Raw genomic sequence first — 22,891 nt, 5'->3', positions numbered from 1 at the left:
GAATACTTGAATTATCTATGCCATGAATTAGTGTCACAGGCTGTATTACTTTCATATACACTAATATGTCCATGCATACAATATTTCTCCTTTAATGAAAAATCTAATTGCTCTTGCTATCTTGTTTAGTCAAAGATACATCCTACTCTAGTTAGGGTGAAATGATTTTCAGCTTACAGTAATTAATTTGTTTTAAATAGTTTTCATTATTGCTGACTCCCCTGAAAGAGCTCCAATTACCACACAAAGGAACAATTTTCTGAGAAAATAGAGCAGTTCTATCAAAAGTCCTATAGACAGGTGTACACAATTTTACCATTTAAAACAAAAGGAAAATGAAAGTCTAGATTTCACGTATTTATTACCTTTTGAGTGTAGTTCAGAGTTTTCCTTTACGTTCTTTAAAGACAGTGTGGTTTATGTGCTAGGTCAAATATCTCCTGTTTATAGACAGCAGTCTACGTTTTCAGTGTGCTTTTGACAGCCAACTTTCCATTTTATCCTCAATAAATCCTGTCAAGCCCAACACTTAGGGAATAACTAGTTCTATCTCAAGGCCACATGAGGCAAGTTCCACACCATCTATTGTACAGCTAAGAAAAGAGTCTAGAGAAGGATCCATTTAATCAAGGTCACCAAAACAAGATTCAGTGAAGAGGCAATAACCAAACTATCTCGTTGTCTTCTGGGCTTAGAAGACTATATTCCACATGGCGTATAAATCCTTTGGGGTCCTAAATACTCCTGGATACCAATAGAATGAGTTAAGCAAGCTCCATTGTACAAGGTACATTCTGAAATTGAGGATTAAGAGCAATGCCCTTCGAGATGCCAACTATTTAAATAGGACCAGATTATCATGGTATGTGCCTAATGTGCAACTAAGAAATAAAATAAGCCATAGAAAATCTGTAAAAGAAACTTTTACATAGCAAAGATCTGATTGCCAAGACCGAGAGTCACCAGATTCACTGCTAGCCAAGGTCCAGTTTTGGGGGGAGCTAAACAGATGTGACAGATGGCTGCCCAAGAGGACAGCTGATTGCTTCCCCTTCCAGTACCCATGCTGGAATTAGAGATGGCCACACTCCCAGTTTCCACCCCACTTATTATTTATTTGCTTCCATGTCTACAATAATGACTTGCATCTGGGGAAAAGATATTCTTTGGGAGAATTCATTTAAAATTGCATGCTTTCTCTACACATGTAACCCGGTCTGCCAAAGGATCACTAGGGTATAGCAAACTAGGACAATTGTTCCAAACTTTAGGTATAACCCTCCCCATCCCTTTTTCTGATATTAATTAAAGGAGACAACTGGTGAGGAGAAAGGAGGTTAATTCAAAAATCTGGACACATGTTAAGAGAGACTTCAAAGTAGACGTAGTCCAACTTATACTTGACCTTCTACCTCTACATTTTCCCAGGCAAGTTATCTGATATTCATTTAAAGATTTCTAGTCATAGAGAGTTCTCTCACTACCTCCTAAGGGAAGCCATTACACTTTGGGATAGATTTAATTGTTGGGAACATATGCCTCTGTGTGTGTGTGTGTGTGTGTGTGTGTGTGTGCGCGCGCGCGTGCACGCCTGCATGCCTGCATTTTCATTATATCAAGCCTTGAAACCAACTCTTCAATGTCTAGCTCTGTCCTCAAAGGCCAATGAAAATAAGATATTCCTTTCCCCCAGGACAAGTCTTTGGATACTTGAAGACCTCTCTGTGTCCCTGCTGAATCTTCTCTTTTTCAGGAGACACATCCTTGCTTCCTTCAAGAAATCCCACATGTGACATGGTTTTAAATCCCCATGCCATTGTGGTCTCTCCTTGGACACATTCCAAAATTACCTGTGGTTTTACATAATCAGCCCATAATTTCCCACTGTTACCAAGGGACTGTGATTAGGCTTGCTCCTTCGTCCTTCAACGCATTCACTTCATTTACTTTTAGGTGATTTTTTTCTTCTTCAAGGCTGCCCTTGACATTTATTTTACCTTGGTATTTAGGGACAAGAATATAGGAGGAAAGAGAAGGCAAAAGAAGAGAAGGATACCAAGGGCAAACACAAGCTATCAGCATTCTAATAGCACCCTTAGAAAGAAAATGCTGGGTTTGGAGTTAGGAAGTCCTGAGTTCAAATCCAACCTCTGACATTTGCTAACTATACATGTATGACTCTGGGAAAGTCACTTATCCTTTATGAGCCTCAGGCTACTATCAAGTATCATATGATCATAGACTGAAAACTGGGAGGGACCTCAGAGTCCTCATTCAGAACCTCTACTTTGTCACCACCTTGCCAAAAGATGGGAAGAATGATTTATTACCAAGTACTCTAGAGTCAAGATCATAAGTTCATAGATTTAGAACTGTCAGGGGCTTTAGCGATCATCCAATCCAACTCCCTTTTTTTATAGGTGAAGAACTAAGGCCAAGGGTGTTTAAGTGTCTTGATTAGGATCATATAACTTGTTGTTCAATTGTTTTCAATTATACACAACTCTTTGTGACACCATTTGAGGTTTTCTTGGCAAAGATAATGGCATGGTTTGCCATCTCCTCCAGCTTACAGATGAGGAAACTAAGGCAAACAGAGTTAAGTGACTTACTCGGGATCACACAGCTAGGTAGTATCTGAGGTCAGATTAGAACTCAGGAAAATAAGTCTTCCTGACTCCAGACCAGGTACTCTATCCACTGCTCTGTCCATTTATATTGTGACCTACATAGATAATACCACACATAGACACATGAGGGCACTCTAATCAATTAACTGGGAAAAAAAAAACCAACATGATAATATCTGAATGAAACTAGCTCAAAGTATCTTAGGGAGAAATAGAATATTTTAGCTCTTTAGTGATGATCTGGAAAACTCTGTTTTTTACCCTTCTTCACATTAGATTAGGAGTTTTAACTTAGAGGTTCATGACATTCCTATCTATCTATCTGTCCATCTGTCTCTCTACCTATCAATTTGATATGGCTATGGATATATGCATATATTCCTATACATCTATATGCATTTATACAACATATGACAAATACATCTATCTGTATTTCAATATAATTGGTTTCTTATGTCATCTTATAGATTTTATTGTATCCATTCGTGAACATTATTCTGGAAAGGGGCCCATATGCTTTACTAAACTTTCAGAGGGATCCACAAAACAAAACAAAAAAGGTTAAGAATATTAAATGATTTAGTGAGAAGTGCAAATTCCCTTTATTCACAAACATCCCCATCTATAAACTCTCTCTTCACCCTATTCTAAGAAAGAGGAGGCAAGAGAGGGACCTGTTACCATCTCTCTCCATTGTAATAGATAGGAAAAGTCAGACTCAGAGAGGATGAAAGACTTGTACTAGGGGGTAAGTGAGGCAAGCAGGGGAGGAAACAGCACTTGGACTAGGTTCTCCTTTCTTACAAATTCACTGTTCTTTTTACAGGACATCATAATTTCTGTAATTAGTTTAAAAAAAAAGATAACTGAAATAATGAAAGAGCTAGGTTTTACAGCTAGTCCCTGGTGGCTCCTCTGCTCAGTCTACTAGGTAACATTTAGACTTGACTTTCCCACATGAAAAATTCTCAGTCTTGATCTAAACTACCTTCCCAGACTTATTTCACATTATTTCTTTTCACATAACCCACTACATTCCAACTGAACTGCCCTACTTTTGCTGTTCATTGAATTTAGTATTCCATCTCCTTTCTCCATGCTCATGCACAGTCATTTTCTCTGTTTGGAAAGTGTTCCTTTCTTATATATATATACCCTTCAGACTCCTTAGTTACATTCATATCTCAATTTATGTGCTCCCTCCTGCAGGAAATCTTTTCCTTCTAAAGATTCATTTACATTCACACATCTGTTCACACACCCCCTATAGAATGTAAGTCCCTTGAGTGCAGGGACAATTTTTTCCCTTTGTATGTGTATCTCTAGCACCTACTTGACATCTTGAACAACTGATACAACTAATAAATGGTAGCTGAAGCAAATACTGACTTATATAAAATATTCTGGAAGCCCTGGATGAAAGAGGCAGTATCTCCTGAAAGTGAGGTTACAGAATTCATAGGACAGGGATATTAGTTCTCTGAATGTCCTGATTTTAGAGGAAGAAGGATCACAAAAGAAGAGTTCACATGGGCCTCAGAGGTCATCTAGTCCTACCTTCTCATTCTGACAAATAGAGACACAGAGGTTCAAAAATTTTTAATGACTTATACAAATACATTCAGAATTCAGGTACCAGAACTAGAATTTGATACCAGCACCTCTGAATCTAAATCTATCCTTCTTATCTCTGTACCTTGATGGCTCAAGGGACAAAGAATCACCAAATGACAGATTTTAAGAGTTAGAGGGAACCTCAGTGGTTACGTAGTCCAACCCTAACCTGAAGAGACTATTGACTATGGAGACTACCCTTACCCATGGTCTCCCATTCAGTCAATACTAAAGAGTGATACAGGATCTCCATACAAACATATATGTGAAAATATGTACAGCTCCAACCTTCCACTTCAAAAATCACTCACACTGCCCTACTTTCCCCTCTGAAGGATGATTTCTATTTCAACTAGAAATTGAAGAATATAAACAAGCATCACTCATTTCCCCCTTTCCTTTCCCTTATCTCTCTCTTCTACTAGCTGTAGATTTCCCTCAAAGATTCTGTACATCTCAGGCATAGTTGTCATAAAAAATAAGTCCAAGTGTGCTTACATACATTGATTTAAAGGGTCACCAATGTCCCTTCACTGATCTGCCATTTTTTCGCCCTCTGCTTCTACCTGGTCCAAACTATTGAAGTAAAAGTAAGGGCAGAATTACATACTGAGAAAGTCATTTAAGCACTTTAAATTATTTTATCTACAGGATGAGCAAAAGGGAGGTCTTATAATGCCATGAAGAGTTAAAGATCTTCCCCACCCATTGATGGGTCAGCCCATCAAGGGAAGTTTGATTAGGGGAGGCCAATAGCTTTTCTTAATTTTTAATGGGGCGGTGATTCTCAAGGGTTGTGATGCCCTCTGGCTCTGAAAAGTATATAAACATTCTGAGGTGAGGTTTTACTTTGGGATTTATTCATTGGAAATGTTTGTTTGACCAGATGAGAGTCTGGGAAGCCTGGCTTTGAAAACTCAGATGTTGGTACTTCTCTCTCTGGTAACCATGTATTCAGACCGTTGGATCTGTCTGTTGATCTGTGATATATGTATTGCTTACAGTCAGATAGTTGAAAGCCCTGTCTCTTGGTTGATCTTCGTTTCTCTGTGTTTTCTCTGAAGTTCAGGGTGCTGACTTTTTCCCCCTGAACTAAGTAAATGATTTATGTGCTTGGTTAAAATGATTGTTGATCCTCTCAAAAGTTACTTTCCTTTTAGAAAAGCAGATCTAAGAACCTATACAGCAGGTGTTCCTGTGTATGCCAGGGTCTCTGCTCATATAGGTCTTTATCCCTCAACCATTAGCAGGAAGTTCATCAGATAAGCTAGGTCATAAGACAGGTCTGATGACTAGCTATTAGGATGTGGGATAACAATAAAGAATATTAGTTGACTAAATGAATGAATGAATGAATGAGGAAGGGGAGGTAAATTACACTGGTGGGAAATACATAAAGCAAAATATTCTACAGACAGCAAGAAGTCATGGAGAGAAAGTCTTAAAGAATGAGGTGTTCAAGGCAGGGCCAGTATTATACTAGTTGGTGGTCCATGCTTACATACTGTATTTCCATGGGTCTTCTCTCCTCCAAATATTGCTACCTGTGAAATGTCTAAAATTCTATTTATAAGAAACATAAACACTCAATCTACATGTTTTAGCTTTCTTTGTACCCTCAGTGAATAGTGTCTGGCACATTGTAGGTACTTAACAAATCCTTACTGACTAATACTTTTAGGAGGTTTCAGTACAAATATACTTCGCATATCAGCTTAAAATCCTGACTGGAATTTATTAATGTTAAGGTAAAAAAAGGCTGATAATTAATATGATGCTAACAACAGAGAACAGGAGAAAACAAGACAAATATCTACAACATCAGAATTTTGCCTGGCACTTAACCTGATGCCAGGTCAGATACCTGGGGTGCCATGAAAAAAGGAAGTTGGAGGTGACATTGGTAATAAAACATGTAAAAATGGTCCCAAATAAGCCTTGTATGGGACCCAGGGCCATTACGATGCTAAGGGTATATCTCTGACAAGTATGCCATTCATCGTAGGATTTGCCATCCTCTTCCACAGACACACACTGCTTCTACTACTGTTTGTTCACTGCACAGAAGAGCGTCCACCCTTCAGCAACTTTGAAATCTTCAGTATTAAAAGTTTATAAGTGTAATTAAAGGCTGTGCTGATCTAATTAGGTTGATGAAATTTTCAGTAGGGATTTAATTCCCCTTAGCAATTCACTTATTTTTCTCCCTAGAACCACTCCTCAGTCTCATTCCAAGCAACCTTACAAGACAGGATAGAAAATTACCTCTCACAGGCAACTTCTGCACTCAAATGACTGTTTCTAAAACCCGAGGTGAGCACATATGGCTTAAAACTGGCCTCCAACGAAGACTTTTCAGGGTCGCTTTTTATTGAAAATGAAATGCTTTCCCACCTCCTGAGTTTGTTTTCCCCATGTACAAAAGAGTGTAAAGGAATGTTTACCTTGCAAGGGTGAAATAATGATTTCAAAGATCTATAGGGGTACAGTGGGATAAAGAAATGAATAGTGGACAAAGTTGTTTTTTTTCAAGGGAAGATGGGTGAATTGGCAAAACAGCTCTCACTGATGGGTAACATCCTACAAAGACCCACGAGGCCAAATGGTCTTTCTACTCTAAACAGTGCGAGAGACATGAACTGTAACAGATGGTAGGATGATTTTTAACTTGCGTTTGGAGACATCTTTACAAAGTCATGGTGAGGACACACTAATCAATTCTATTGCACTTTTACCGAAAACAAAAAAATAAAACCTAGTAAAAATGATTGAAAGTGTGTATGTGTGTGTGCATGTATACACACATATGTATGTATACATACACATACATACACACACACACATATAAGGCAACTAGATGCCATCGTGGATATAGAGTAAGCCTTCCAGTCTGGAAGGCCTGAGTGCATATCCTGCCTCAGTTATTAGCTGTATGATCTTGGGCAAGTCACCTTATTTCCCTCAAATTCAGTTTCCTCATCTGTAAAATCGTGATAACATATAGGATTGTTGTGAAGATAAAGTGAGATCTATGTAAAGCACTTTGAAGAACTTGAAGTATTATATAAGTATTAGTGATAATTATATCATCTTTTCCTCACTATATTGCAAGTGTCCAAAAAATTGGGCTAATTCCTTTCTTTCTTTGATATCCTACGGAGCATTAAATATAAGGTAATTTATTAGGTAAATATCATTTATTATCCAGTTCATTGTTCAGTTTTCTCACAAAGCTTCATTATTGATGATTTTTTAAAATCACTTAAAAAACCTGATAGATAAGAAGGAACCATTTTTTAGCAAAAAATCTAGAAAGTCTTCCACTGGGAGCTAAAGTTTCTTGACTTTCAATAATGAACAAGGAAACTGATGGTTATTGACTTTATTACATTTGTTTTCTAACAGAATGCTCAAAATCAATGGATTCTCCTTAATATAAATGAAAACATCCAAGGAAAAACTTTTCTGAGCATTGTTGATTAAATTAAAATCTAGGGAAACTTTCATAGGCTTTTTAATTATTCATTCAGGCTTCAACTCAACTCTCCCAATCCTCCTAATTGTTAGTTTTCTTCCTCTCCTCAATTTATCTCATTTTTATTTGTTTATATGTTGTGACTCCCCCAATAAGTTCATCCAAGGCAAGGATTGTTTTCCTTCCTTCCTTCCTTCATTCCTTCATTCCTTCCTTCCTTCCTTCCTTCCTCCCTTCGTTCCTTCCTTCCTTCCTTCCTTCCTTCCTTCCTTCCTTCCTTCCTCCCTTCCTTCCTTCCTTCCTTCCTTCCTTCCTCCCTTCCTTCCTCCCTTCCTTCCTTCCTTCCTTCCTTCCTTCCTTCCTTCCTTCCTTCCTTCCTTCCTTCCTTCCTTCCTTCCTTCCTTCCTTCCTTCCTTCCTGTTGGGGATGGAAGCTCAATTCCAGGTGGACAGTCTCAGGCGGGTAAAGGTGGGAACTTCTAAATCTTAGAGTTCTCAAGAGACCCCCCAGGAAACGACTGGGAATCGAGGTGAACCAAGCTATCTCGTGTATTTCCTCCTCTTCCCGTGAGAAACGTGATGGGAGAGAGCTCTCCCCGCCCTCGAGATTGTCCCGGATCTGGGCACACTATTGTTATCTAACAGCACGGTATTCAGATGCAAACTATGCTGCTGGAGGGTTTAAGTAGGATCAGGAAAGCCTGAAAGTTCTCTTGGGCGGAGGGGCGCGGAGCAGTGAGGACAACAAGGCTCCGCTTTTCCTCTCTCTTCTCTCCCCTCCCCCTCTCTCCCCACTTATACTTCTACTTCCAATCTCTTATTGTAAGATCTTTGCCTCCTTGGGAGATCTTTCTCTCTCCCTCCTAAGGAAGAATTCCCCTGCACTTGTAACTAGACCCTGAAATAAAGCTCAACCCTTGTTCGACTCTGGAACGTCCTTTCTCTCATACGAGCATCCGGTTTGGCCAGCCGAAGACCTCCGATAGAGGTAAGGGAAGACTCGGGTAGCCCACAGGCCTCTAGGCCTGGCACCTTCCTTCCTTCCTTCCTTCCTTCCTTCCTTCCTTCCTTCCTTCCTTCCTTCCTTCCTTCCCTCCTTCCTTCCTTCCCTTCTCTTTGTTCTTTGAGTTCCCAGCACCAAAACCATTGCTTTGCACATATGGGCTTAAATGGTTCTGTTTTACTCCTTTGGTTACTAGAAAATAGACTTCAAAATAATATTCCATTGGATCAGCCAGTTTTGAAGGTGTATTGCTTTTTGAAAATAATCTTAATCATTATTTCTATTCTTCTGAATTTTCCTCATTTTCCACCACTGAAAGTCATTTGGTAATGATTCTAGACTTAATAATAAGTTCCACTTATCCAAATGTCTTTTGATTAATTTGTCATTTAAAAACACTTTGAACAGTCACCCTTGATAGTCTCTTATTTTTTTCCAAAAAAAATTCATTATAAGAAAGGTGCAGTGTAGAAGTCACTTTGACACTTTCCCCATTTCCATTTTTTCAAAGTTTTCTTTTATTTTGAAATTTAAGAATCACTTTAAGAGATGAGGAAATTTCCAATGAGGAGAAAGGTCTGCTAATTTCTATATATCTAAGCACTGTATCTTATTCCAACACTGTTGACGTTAAATACTGAATCCAGAAAGAACAAAACCTATAAAGGAAAAATGCTACCACATTATGGATTATCTTGACATAAATCAATGATTTACTTTTAATTCCTAAACCTTAAAAGGATAAGGGTGTGAACTAAAGTGTCAATAGAATGTCGTAGTTCTCTTAAATTAATGTCTACTTCAGTAAATGGATTTCAGAATATCATAATGTCAGAGCTGAAAGATACTTTAGATGTCATCTTGTCTAAGCACTTAAATTTTAAAGAAGACAAAACTGGAATCCTAGTGATGTAGTGATATTTTTAAAGTAGGTTGCAAAGATAGATTGAAACTCAGGTCTTCTGATTCTTAGGCTACTTCTCTTTCCATTATACTATGTTTATATCCCAATATGAAAAAATTACCACCTTTTCACACAGAAACAACCATATATTAAATGACCAATCACTGGGTCATAGACAAGGGATTGCAAAGACCATGTAGTCTAAACCCTCATAGAAGAGGAATCTGAATGAGACCCAAGGAAATGTGACTTCACCAGGGTCACATGCGAAGAGAAAAGCAGAAGGTTTCAAATTCTGATCTACTTTGACCCTAATGCCTTTTCTATTTTCTTCATAACTCAACCTTATCTTAGATAAGACTTACTAGAAAAATTTCCTACAAAGGTCAGACAGTGTTTCCAGACTGAAAATCAAATGGGAATATGGTGCAGACTCATATAACCTGAAATGAATGTATTTGCTGGTTCATTGGAAGTCAAAAGGCACTTTTCATAGATTCTACAATGTGGCCTAATTGGAATTAAAAAAAAAAAAAAAGCTAAAACTGGATTGAATCCCAAACAGATCTGATTTTAACTGTGCAAGCTAAGAGACATGATGTCAGAATTAGACTTTCTTTGTTATAAAGTTCATGGCATAGAAACCTTTTCCTTTAAAAAAAATCGTCTCTTCCCTTTTATTTTTCATGTACTTTTACGAAACTCGTACATCTGAACAAATGTGGTTTAACTTCAAATCCATGATACTTTATGGAAACTTTATTCCATAATTGGGCTTAAAGTTAAGGAAGAGTGGGGGTTTCTAAATAGACTAAAGTCAGACAGGGATGGAAATTGCTCAGGATCAAACAGCTCTTAAGTTGTCCTGTGTTTTGATCTATTGGGCGATTGCTGTCACTATCCTTGACAGGACAGGAGGGAGTTACATGAAGCTAATTACAAAAGTCAGAGAGAAAGTAGGTGGAGCTGACTGCTAACATTTGGCAGAGTTGATGAGAGAGAAAAATTGAATGTACATGGTCAATAAAGAGGAGTGGTTTCATTTCTTCCTTCCTTTTTTTTTTAATCCTAAATCTCCAGAGGACACAGACATATTTCATTGCGTGGTTGTAGAAATTGTTAATACGATGCTCTCCATTAATAGGTCACATTTCTTTGTTCATTGCTTGGTCTATCTTGTATGTGTAAGCCTTTCAGAGATGATGGGTGACTGGACAAAGGAAGAAATAACAAACAAATGTATAAAGAACGTGGTTAACAAGGCTATGTCAGCACATGGTAACAGAATGGATTTAGGATTATTTTTATTATAACTGGTCAAGCCAGTTAGTTGTCTTGCTACATCATTTGTTCTGATTGCATCATCATTGTAGGGAAACTCAGCTGATTGATTCAAGTGCTCTTTGTTGAGAGTGAAAGATGTACATGTGATTTTTATAATATATAGAGTGAAAGTATGGTCAACTAAAATCATTGATTCTTAGATTTCATGACAGAGTCCCATCATTTTACAGCAGAAATAATTGAAATGTAGAGGAGTTACATGATTTGCCCAAGATCAGACTATGGATTGCTGGCATTAGTGGTAGATTAAGGTATACAGGAAGATAATCTCTATATCTTCTTATTCAGCATTAATGATATTCCTGTGGGAGGTACTCATTACATGTCTAGCCTTATTCCTGCCAGGGACCCTCACTCCCCCACCATTCAAGTTTCATCCTACATTTCAATGTTATAGTAAAATAAATGGATAAATTAGAAAGTGAAGATATCTGGATTCAAGTCAGTAAGGAGTTAAGATGGATGAAAAGATAGGACAGCTGTGGTTTTAGTTGTTCAGGAAGACAGGTTTTTATAACGTGATTGAAGGTATCTACCTTGAAGGTATAACCCCTGCCCACTCTCCCCATGTCTTTCATTCATGATTCATCAGAAGTAACACTACCATTCTACTCATTCAAATTTTTTTCTTTCTCTAAGGCCAAACTGAAGCAGTATCTTTGTTAAATTTCAACGGATTTGTCATCGGATGTAGTCTTTCAACATGTAGTTGAATATCATTTTATGATTAAATTAGGGTTCTTAATATTTTCTATTCCCAAATAATATAAATTTCTTCAGAGCATGATCCATAACCACATGCAGATATGTTTGTTTATTTTACTGTCTCCTAACAAGGCTCAGCGCTAGCACATAGGACTATAGATTTAGAAGTGAAAGGTCATCTTATTCAATCTCTTCTTTTTATAGGCAAGGAAATAAGATCAAAAGCCTTGGCCAAGTTCACAGAGGTAGAGCTATGAGCAGAACCTAGGTCATCTGATTAAAAATCCATCACTCATGCTACATAGCAGACACTTGAGACAATCTACACTAGAATTTGTAACTAGAATAGTATTTCAAGTTTTTTCTCCCTTTGTCTGGAGTTAGCCTTAGAGAAAGGAACTCCTTTGTTCTTGTTGAACTTATGCCATTTTGAAGATCCCCAGAGTTATTTCTTATGAACCTACAGTTTTCATAAGACAACAGAAAAGAATATTGTCAATGTAAATTAGCAGAGATGACTCAGGACAGGAGACTTCTGTCTGTAACTGTGATTGCATCTGGACCTATATTTTTGCTGTTCATCCCTTAGAAACATCCCTCCCATCCTTCACTGATTCAGTTTCACGTAGTTTTCCTTGGAATCAGCCTTACTGTACAACGGTGTCAATAAGATAAAGTCACTCACAAGCTCAAAATCACCAAACTTGAAACTTGTCAAAGGACACATAGTCAAACAGGGCCCTCTCATTCTAGGAACTAGAAGAAAAAAGGACAAGTCTGAATGGGATCAGACTGATTAAAAAGACAAATGTTCACTAAAAAAATAATTTTTATTATAGTACTACATTTTCCACCCTCTAATAACACTCATTGTTAGGGGTTACATCAACACTCTGACTCTGTAGGGTGAGGGTGACGGATAGTTAACAGCCTAATTGATTTTTAAGGAGAGCGTAAACTAGTTTTATGCATACCTGTAATCAACAGCTATAAATTTAGCTTTCATCATGTTATATTTTACATGTAGAAATATAACTAAATTACTTGATGGTATTTTTTCCTAGTCTCTGTCTTGTGCCAACTTGCCTTTTTCACTTTCTTCCCCCCTCGTCCTTCTCATCCTTGAAGAATAATGCCATTAGAAGTCCCTGTGCTGCTTGGTAACAGCTTTACCTAAGGCGTATTAGTGGAAATGAGCCTGACATTTTGCTCACCACTCACCCTGTTATCTCACTTTGCTCTCTTTTCTTTCATAACCAATACACTGCTGCCTCAAATACTATAATTATGAATTACATACAAGTTCCCGAAGGGAAGAGCTCATACACATTTCCATAACAAGTTTATATCTCTCCCCCTAATCCCACATAAGCATTGTACTATACAGCATTTGAGGGTGTGACATTGACCTCAGGAAACATCATTTGTCAAACATTCTTCAGCAAAGACACTTTCATTTCCGGTACCTGCAATAATGGGAAAATGAATCAGTGACAATTTGAGAGATGCGTGATATTTACCTCCTTGAGGCAGCCCATAAAGTTGTTACTGACTGGTGACCCTGGGAGGTCTGCTGTGCTGGGACTGCCTCCAACATAGAAAAAGTCATCAGAACCCAGCATGGTATAGTCTTCTTGGGTGTAGCCCGTTGTGGTAAGAATTCCATCCACTGATATTGTTACCTAGATAACAAAGCACAGGGAAAGGACACGCTATACTCAGACCTAGATACTGCAATCCTGGGGTATGCCTGTTTGTGTTTTTTTGGTTTTGTTTTCGTATTTTGACTTTTTTTTTGTTTTGTTTTTTTCATTTTTTTGCTTTTTTTTGTTTTTTGCTTTTTTTGTTCATTTTTTGTTCTTATTTATTTATTTGTTTGTATTTTTGGAGACCTATGGTGGAACCCATTTTCATGTCTGTTTGAGGTTTAGTCTTGGATTCTAGTAAGCTATCCCTGCAAGATCTAAGCTAGTTAAAGACTTAGCTGATTATTGAACTAGTGTCAGCATAGTCCCTATTTGCAACTTAAAAAGTTATTTAGCAGACACAAAAATGGTGTTAGTAAAATGCTTCCTAGGTTAGTTTTGCTGGTGTACATATTAGTAAAGTTTAGTTGTCTGTCATTGACTGATCACAACGTGCACCTCGTCAACATAAAGGGCGCAAGCTAGATCCAGCAACATCACTATTGGCACTAGAGAGCAGCAGCTATTTAGCATGCAAGTGTCTACCTTCATGCCAAAGGAAAAAAGGAAGCAAATCAACTGGTGGAAGCCGCCCACGCTGATGTGCACATGCTCGAGGTACAGTACAGTTCAGAAAAGGAAAAGAAAAGAAAACAGGGAGAACCAAAGGAAAAAAAAAACTGCTTTGTGATGACGGAAAGATGAATGATCGTGGCATCTCCATCATTCCCAAACCATATCTTCATGCCATGCATTATGAATGGTTAGAAACTGGCTAAGCCTGCGGTCACTTGGGCCAGCCACCATTTTAGTCTTATCCCTCGTTAACCACAGCTGGATGCAAACGTTCGAAACGTTAACGATGCCCCTACAGGTGAGTTGGAAAACAGAAGTTGACAGGAACAGGAAAAAAAATAAGGAGGTCAACAACAGATGGAAAGAAGTCCAAAGTAAGCAGAAAAGTACCAACCGCAGTTCCTCTTTTGTTAATGATGTCTACAGTTAAAAGAAAGAAAGAAAACACACGGCAAACCCAAAATAAGAAACAATTAGAATGATATCTACCGAACAATGTAGTTTGTTTACCATAGCGTGTCCAATGCCTGAGTGCTTTGTGGAGAAGGGGGGAGAAAGGAAATTAAAAACTGTGAACAGAATAACGATTGTTACTTAAAAAATATGATGGTCTCTACCATGTTAGTACATTTTTTGATTAAGGTAACGGTTAGTAGAATGAAACATTCCATGAATGGCATGTTAGTTATTAAGCATGTTAGTAACATAGAAAAAGGGCAAAAAAATCTTACAAGAAAAAAGCAGACTAACAAATAGACCTCCCACAGAGGTTACAGCAATAAGATTTGTCCTGAGATTGTAGTTCGTAAACTCACTCCTTAACAGAAACAGACATATGGCAATGCAATGCTCCCTCCATCCTCTTTCCACTGAACACAACTGACAGATATTTAAAATGGCTAGAGGGATCCAAAGGCCTAAAGCTCATCAGCTGACCACTGCTTGCCCTAGGTTCCCAAATGATCCCACCCCTTCCCTTCCCTCCCCCAGCAAATCAGTAGTAATTGGTTGGCAATGCCCTAGTACTCAATTTTACTGCATACAAGGAATCTTCCTCAACTCCAAAACTTCTTTCGGTCATATTGATGGACTTTAGGATCACAGTTTACTGCAATGAAACAAAGCAAAGATCCTGATACATAGAATGAGTAGAATGGAATTTTGTATCTGTCCTGCCACACATGCACCCCAACTGTACAAGGACAGTGTTCCTTTGAGCTACCAATTTACTGTTTGGTGGGTAACCTGAGCAAAGGCAAATCTAGAAAGCTGGTGCCCCCAACCCCATTTCTTTTTGCTGCTTCTCTCTAGTGGTGTTTCGGATCTCTTGGTTGGCATCTGAGAAATAGTACATGAACCAAAGAGATGGGAATAGTAAGGCATCTTTGCTATGACTGAATTACTGGCTTTGAAATCTCCCAGGGCAGTATGACTCATGCTGGGACCCTACCCATGCATGGACAGAAGGGATCTTAAAGACGTTTGTGACTCAAAAACACTTTGGGTAGACTTCTCTGCCTTGTCTAGAACAACACTATATGCCTAAAGATGTTCTTGTTTCCCTAGTTCATATACTTAAATTCTTGTTTTGTTTTGTTTTAAAGAAGTAGAGAGAAAAGGTTAGACAGATAACAGCTCAGAAACAGACAGCTGTTTTAGTAAAGGAAAACCAGAATCCAGTCAATCTGCAACTGTTTAGAGAAACAACAAATATGTTAAAGTATATTAGTTTAAAAGAGGCATGTATGGCAGAAAATAGTTACTGTCAACACTTAACAAAATGATACATTTTAATATATGTAAAATATTAAATGGTAACCAAAAATGATTATGTAATAATAAACACATCATTTAATACTAATCTGATCATATACCATATATGGAATATACTGTATTTTTGTGCCTTTGAGATAAACATACAGTATATATGGACCCATAACTAAACCAAGAAATTTATATTTTTTTCTAGGATTTAATATATTTGGGGAGATACCATTACAGATAAATTCAATTAAACAGGCCACTGCCTTATTTGGGGGTTTCATTTTGAAGGAGAAAAAAAAAATTTCCCAAAAGAATACTACTGGGCCATATGTAAAACCCCAGATTCATGCGTCATGACATCTGATTTCTCTTCCACTTTTGGAGGACAAAGAAAAAAGTGAAAGGGAATAAAAACGTACAAACCTCCCCAAACCTAACCATTAGTAAAACCAGTTCTCTGATTACAAAAAAGGAACTGAGTTTCAATGATCCCAATGTGCATGCTTCATGATGACCCCCATGGAACTGTTAAAACAACAACGACACAATAATAACAGCAACAATACCAAAAAAATACACCATCACAAAAACCAGAGCTGGGAAATTACTGAGCAATCCCTGAAGCCCCCTCAGAAACTGCAGTTATCCCCCTGCATGAAACAGCCTCTGGGCCCCAGAACTTTCTAGATATGCCCCTGCTCAAGTATGGCAGGGAGATCCATCTTGGTAGAAATAATAATAATTTTTAAAAAAGCTAATTTGTAAGTGAAAACCACAAGTCTAGTATCATGTTGTTAGGTTTTAAGGCACCACACAGACAGCTGCAGCAGTAAACAAAGTCAGTTACTCTTATCCATTGTACTGTTACCTGACGCAGATTCCTGGTTACTTTCACATCATGCCAGGCATTGTCATTAAACTTTCCATTCACAGGTTCCACCAATGCTTCGAAGGCCCCTGATCCCAAATTAATGACCAGGGAGACAGCTCCATTTTTCAAGGCAAGATTGACATAATCAGCTGATTTCCCTGTGTGAAGCATCAGTCCATTCCTCTGAAGAGTTTTAAATGACAGGGTTATTTCGTCGCTGCTGCTTTGTATGGGATTTTGGGACAAGTCATAGCAGAAGTACTCTGATCCCTTGAAGGTCGCAATATATTCTTCTTTTCCTGGGAGAAGAAAGGAAAAAAAAAATAGAAGTCTAGATCAGTAAGATTCAAATTAACTCTTTGAGTAATTAATATCTACATCACCAGACATATCATACACATAGTACTAGATGGCCATGCATTTTTAAGGAACCTCACATATTGAGCCATCAGAAACAATGACTAAACACTGACATTCTTGAAAATTCAATTAAATTTAAAGTATCACTACAAGAGCTCTGACAAGAGAGCTTGGCCATGTGATACCTCCAGGGTGCAAATCAGGTACCATCAAGACATATTGGATGGTTCTACTCTGCTAGCTTCAGTGGATTCCTCTGTGTTTGTAGCATCCAGCCTGTGGCATTTATGTTCCATTTTAATTTCCAGTGAGTCATTTGTATTCAAAGATCTTTCCAGTAGAGAATCAAATATTTGCACCACTGAACACCCATAACAAATTGGCAGGATGAGGAAATAGGAAAGGGAGGGAGAAGACAAATTTGATACTCAAGGTAAAAATCATATCTTTTAGAGCGTGGGCATTTCTCTTTCCTGGGTAGAAAAAAGCTGCTTAGAGAATACCTATTGAAATCTATTGGATATTTTTACCCTGTCCCTGGCTTTGGAATAACAGATGGTGGTACTAACTTTTATGAGACTGGTAAGAATTCCAGCATATCATCATGGGAGTCATCATGTAAATGAAGTCTCAAAATTTTCTCCACAACTCAGTCTTCTCCAAACCCCAAAGCAAACATGTGGTACTCAGGCTACGCACCAGATAAAACAAAAGTTTTGCAGGATCTGGCTCTGTCTTCAGATGGAGTGAATTTAACCAAAGGAACTGATCAAGCAGACTAACTCTCTTGTCTTCCTTGGCAATAAGGGAATTTGGCCAAGAGAAATGAGACAAGATGGGCTATATTCTTGCTCTATGCCTGGCATTGCACACAGAATATAACATCGTCTCTGAAGCAATCTAGGACCTACCACAAATTAGGAGCAGCATGAAATCTGTAAGCCCCTAATTCTCCCTTTGAAAATGATTAATTGAATTATGTAATATGAATAATTAATTGAACAGTAGGCCCTTGTACACCCACATTCAGCATTTTTTGCTGACTTTCTGGTGCTTCTATCTCAAACTACTTGATTTCCTGGAATCTAAATCTTTCTTTGCTTTGACTTTTGAGACCTGTTTGTTCCTTCACACCTTATCTGATTTCATGGGCTTGACCCATTATCTGCCCTGATCTATCTTAAATACTTCCTGAACAGAAGTTCTGGGACACTTGATTTCAGCCCTGCTTAATAAGGCCCTGCCCTGTGGCTTCTCAAACCTTTAACACAGAACTGTACTTTAGAAGTTTCAACAAACAGAAAGATCCCTTGCATTTGAACAATAAAATGTATTCTCCAAAGTAATACTTTAGAAGATCTCATCTCTATACCCAGTAGAGTATACCAAGACATCTGTACAATCACAGTGCCCAAAACATACTAAATATGTTTACTGATTGATAAATGTCTAAAATCACTGTGTCATGGTGGGGAAATGCTGGGGTGCATAGGGCATCGTAAGGCCTTGCAGACTTCTAGTCCTGGCTACACTCCTAAATAACAAACAGAGTGAACATGTACACATCATGAAACTTGACAAATCATGAATTTTGTTACTCAGCTTGGGGTGTAGCATAGTGGACAGAAAGAACTTATAAGAAAATGAGTTGCCACAGAATTAATTCATCCAATGGAAGCCAGTTTAAGGTGATGAGCATCTTTGAAATTAGTGAAGGTATAATCTCTAGAACACAGTTTCATGTCCATGTCATGATCAGAGACACATTAGATATAAAATTTCTCCCTATACCTCTACCATCTACAAATATATCTATATCTAATCTATATCAGTACTCTGATACATACATATGTACTATAATCCTATTCTAATATATATTGTTATTCTAATATATTTATATATCTTATCTATAATATGTTCCTATGCTAATATGTGTCCCAAAAGTCTTAATATAAGACTTCAAAGCTTAAACTCTACTCATTTGGGATCAACTGTACATCATACATTATATACTATATGTGATATATTGCTACCTTTTTATACATATTACATCCATATGTTTATATACTACATAATATAGATAAGTGTTAATGATGTTAACTAGAATTCATATAGTATTTAAGGTCTTCTAAGCACTTTAGGAAAAATTTCTCATTTTATCCTCAAAACAACCCTTACAGGTTAGTGCCCATTATTCCCATTTTATAGTTCGTTTAACCAAGACAGATAAAGGTTAGATGACTTGCCTAGGATAACATAGCTAGTAAATGTCTGAGGCCAGACTTGAACTCAGTTCATCTTGAATATTTGTTTCTTAAAGCTATACATTATACCACCGAGATGCCTAGGAGTAGAGCACATTGTCTATTCTTACGTATTATAATATAGGAGTATAATATAGGCCAACTCACATATAATGTATTTATGTGAATTATAGGAATATAGGAGAAAATACATAGCTGTATACCTATTTATGAATGTAAATATACACATAATGTAATTTCATCGATCATGGCATAGAAATGACCATGGTTCAAGAGATTATACTTTGGGTCAATAAATAGTATGTGTGGTTCACTTTCCCCTCACATATAAGAGACATTGACTCTCTGTATTAACCTTTCTGAAGTCCTGAAGCACTTCAAAAGGATATTGTCTGCTAATAACCTTAAACAGTGTTAGATGAAACTGACTTTGTTTGAAATCCTGTTTCTGTGCACAGATGCAGATTTAAGGTTTCATTATTGTTTTACTGCTTAATTTATGCCATCAACAGAAGTCTTATTTTCATTAGTTTTTCTGACATTTTAAAATTGCTTGCAATTTTAAGATCCCTGCAGTAAAAAGGATGCTGATCATAGACTTAAAATAAGGAGGGGCTTTGCCTATTATCTAATTTAATTTCTTCATTTACAGATGAGGAAAGTGAGGTATAGAGATAAAGTATCAATCCCAAAAGTCATATAGTAGGTAAATAACAGAGCTGGAATTCCAGTGTAAGCCCTCTAATTCCAGACCCTAAACCCCTTTCTCTGTACCATAGATGTACACAAATGGACAAAAGAAGGTACTAGGAAAACACGAGCATGTTCAAAACTGTAGATTTTTTTTCACAATGTAAATAATAATTAATTAAACCGAATCCATGACATTGTTAAATCAGAACCATTGGGCCATAATCTGAGCAGAAAACACTCATGAGTGAATACACTAACATACACACATACACACACACACACACACACACACACAAAGAACTATAATGGAAAGTCTACTTTTAATAAGACAAGAAGCGCAAGGAAAAAATAATCTTTTTTATGAGAAATTTGTTTTCTAATTTGGAAAAAGCAAGAGAAAATAAGCTGATGTTAATTTAAAAAAACACTTTAAAACAGAGTGAGGTGGGGAAGTGCTGTGGATGTGCATGTTGAATATACTTTTAGCTAAGGTTACTATATTCTTGGTTTTGCTTAATTACTTTATTACTAGAGAGTTCACAGGGAGCAAGGGAAACGTGGAAATGTTTGTTTATAAACACAAACTGTATCAGTGGTATGCTGGTGGCCTGGTTTATAGTGTGCTGAGCCTGGAGTCAGGAATACCTGAGTTCAAATCCTACCTAAGACACTTACTAGCAAGTCACCTAACCTCAATTTGCCTTGATTTCTCAATTGTAAAGTAGAATAACAACAACCACCAGCCCCAGAGCCTGCCCTTTCTCAGGGATATTGTGAGGTTCAGATGAGATAATAGCAGTACCTGGCACATGGTAAGTACCATGTTCCCTCCCCCAGCTCCACCAATAAATAATGCATCCAAAAAAAAAAAAAAAAAAGAAACACAGAGGAATTAGAATGTACAATGGTGGGGACTGGGCATGGAAAATAATTCTATAGTTGTTTTGAGTTGGGAGTGACTGGCAAAATAACCATATAAGAAGCTGATACAAGACATCTTTATATAGTCCAGGTAATTTTTAATTTAACTAAATGCTACTTATCAGCAAAGAGCTTATATTGGATTGATGATTTTGTGATTGGGAACCCCATCATAGGGATTTGAAGGAATAAAAAGGAACATCAGAAAAAGGGAGACTTCTATGATATTCCGGAATTCTGAACTCTTCTCTCCCCCTCTCCATCTTGGTACCTAGAACAATTAATATACCTCAATTTGCCAGGGATCTGGTCCTATTATACGTCTTCATTTCCTTTACTTTGCCTTGTATTAGCTGGCACTCAATATATCTGTTGATTGATTTATTATGGCTAGAAAATTATAATATTTATTATATATGGAAAATTTTAGTATGATTTGGATTTCAAGATCCTATTCTCTTTACCTCATGGTAGAGAGTTCCATTGTGTGATAGTTACATTTTGTTTCTCTTTTATTTTATAGAGAGTGAAACCTAGGCAAAATTTTAGCAATATTTTAGATGCTTCTTCCAGCCTTAGATGGGATGATCAATGGGATCTTAAATGACAGTACTGTCATCATTGACATTATTGTCATGAATTAATTTTAATGAATACATATTCGATATATGATATTAAGGACTCATAATATGAAGAAGTCTTAATCTTACTTACATGACATGCTCTAGCTCTCTGCCATTTCCTCTGTTATTTCCCTTATACTTGGGACATTCTCCTTCCTCAATGCTCCTCTTACAATGTCTAGCATCCTTCAAGTTCACTTCAAGTATCAACTTCTACATGTAATCTTTCCTGATTATCCCAGCTGCTAGTTCCTATCATTACGAATTGTCTTGCGCCAATTTTGTCTATAATTATATATATATATTATATAATATATATATTGTTTTATACAATAAACTCCAAAAGGCATATTTCCTCATCCCCAACACTCAACACAATGTTTAGAACTCAGGAAATTCATAAAGGCTTATTAATTAATTAATTGCCAAATCTCTGCTCATAAAGGATAGTAGAATAGAAATGGCTGGAAGTCATTCTAATACTGATCTTTGGATTATATTTCTTCCTCTGTGCCTGGCAAAGATTACCCTTCATCTTAGATAGGGATTTCCCTAATTAGTAGCCAGTGCCACGTCTACCTCCTATGGCAGGCAGATGATACTACTCCTCCAAATATATGTTAACAAAGGGTATATAATTCACCTTTTTCTCAGTCTTTAGACCAGGCCTGAGGTTGGGATAATGGCTATAAGTTCAGATATGATCTGAGTACAAAATAAATCTTGGGAGTTCTGAGGGCTGTTCTTATCTGAAGGGAGACACCAGGTTCTAGAAGCAATGTGTCCTGAAGGAATCCAAGTCACTCTCTTGATCCTTTAAGAAACTATATCTAGAAAACAAGTGCCCCAACTTCAATATTAGCCTTGGATATTCATGACAGGTAGTCCAAAGCAAGGGGATAACTTCAGTAAGAAACTCTACTACAAGGGATTTTAATCCCCTTATTTCTCAGACATCTTTATCATGCTCTTGGCTGGCAATGGAAACCTCCTAAATGAGTGGTCCAAGATGAATGAGCAAAAGAGTTCTTTAAATGAATTTTGTAACTGATCACATTTTCTAAAATACCAAGAATGACAAGTTCAAAACCTCCAGTGGCCTAACTTCATAGCACTATTTTGCATCAATTTGCATTTGTTTAAATCACCACAGGTGTTAGAAAACAGACAGGTACCTGCTGTGCTGCCTGGGCTGATGGCCAGTAAAGCCCTCCTAGATATGGGGATACAAAGGGAGATTTATGACTAAATAACACTATGATTTGCCAAGTTCACAGTATTGGCACTTCTGGGCCTGCCTTGGATTGAAGTCCCAGATACAGTATGCAAAGCACAAACACACAACAGCAGTCAAACGTACTGGACTCTCAACATATTTCGACTTGGGGAAAACACAAGGGTACATTCATAATAATAATACACTCAGAGAATGAGGAGCTTACCAAAGATTCATTGCCCTA

At 37.4% G+C, this 22,891-nt stretch overlaps 1 protein-coding gene across 19 annotated transcripts in view; it reads right to left on the bottom strand.

Moving 5' to 3' along the window:
• NRXN1 (neurexin 1) overlaps window positions 1–22,891 on the bottom strand; it is a 1,424,087-nt gene that overhangs the window by 893,980 nt on the left and 507,216 nt on the right. For 9 of the 19 annotated variants that reach the window (XM_072635595.1, XM_072635597.1, XM_072635598.1 and 6 more), the window contains 2 exons: window positions 16,568–16,869; window positions 13,195–13,356 (listed from right to left, as the gene is read on the bottom strand). In XM_072635595.1, coding sequence (XP_072491696.1) covers window positions 13,195–13,356; window positions 16,568–16,869 — 464 coding nt within the window. Of the gene's footprint in view, window positions 1–13,194; window positions 13,357–14,424; window positions 14,470–16,567; window positions 16,870–22,891 lie in introns of all 19 variants that reach the window. The other 10 variants (XM_072635587.1, XM_072635590.1, XM_072635593.1 and 7 more) reach the window with 2 other exon arrangements.

This window comes from Notamacropus eugenii, chromosome 1 (assembly GCF_028372415.1).
Source record: "Notamacropus eugenii isolate mMacEug1 chromosome 1, mMacEug1.pri_v2, whole genome shotgun sequence".
NCBI classification, from domain to species: Eukaryota; Metazoa; Chordata; class Mammalia; order Diprotodontia; family Macropodidae; genus Notamacropus; species Notamacropus eugenii.
The sequence above is the reverse complement of the archived record's forward strand: the minus strand, read 5'-3'. Positions and strand labels throughout refer to the sequence as shown.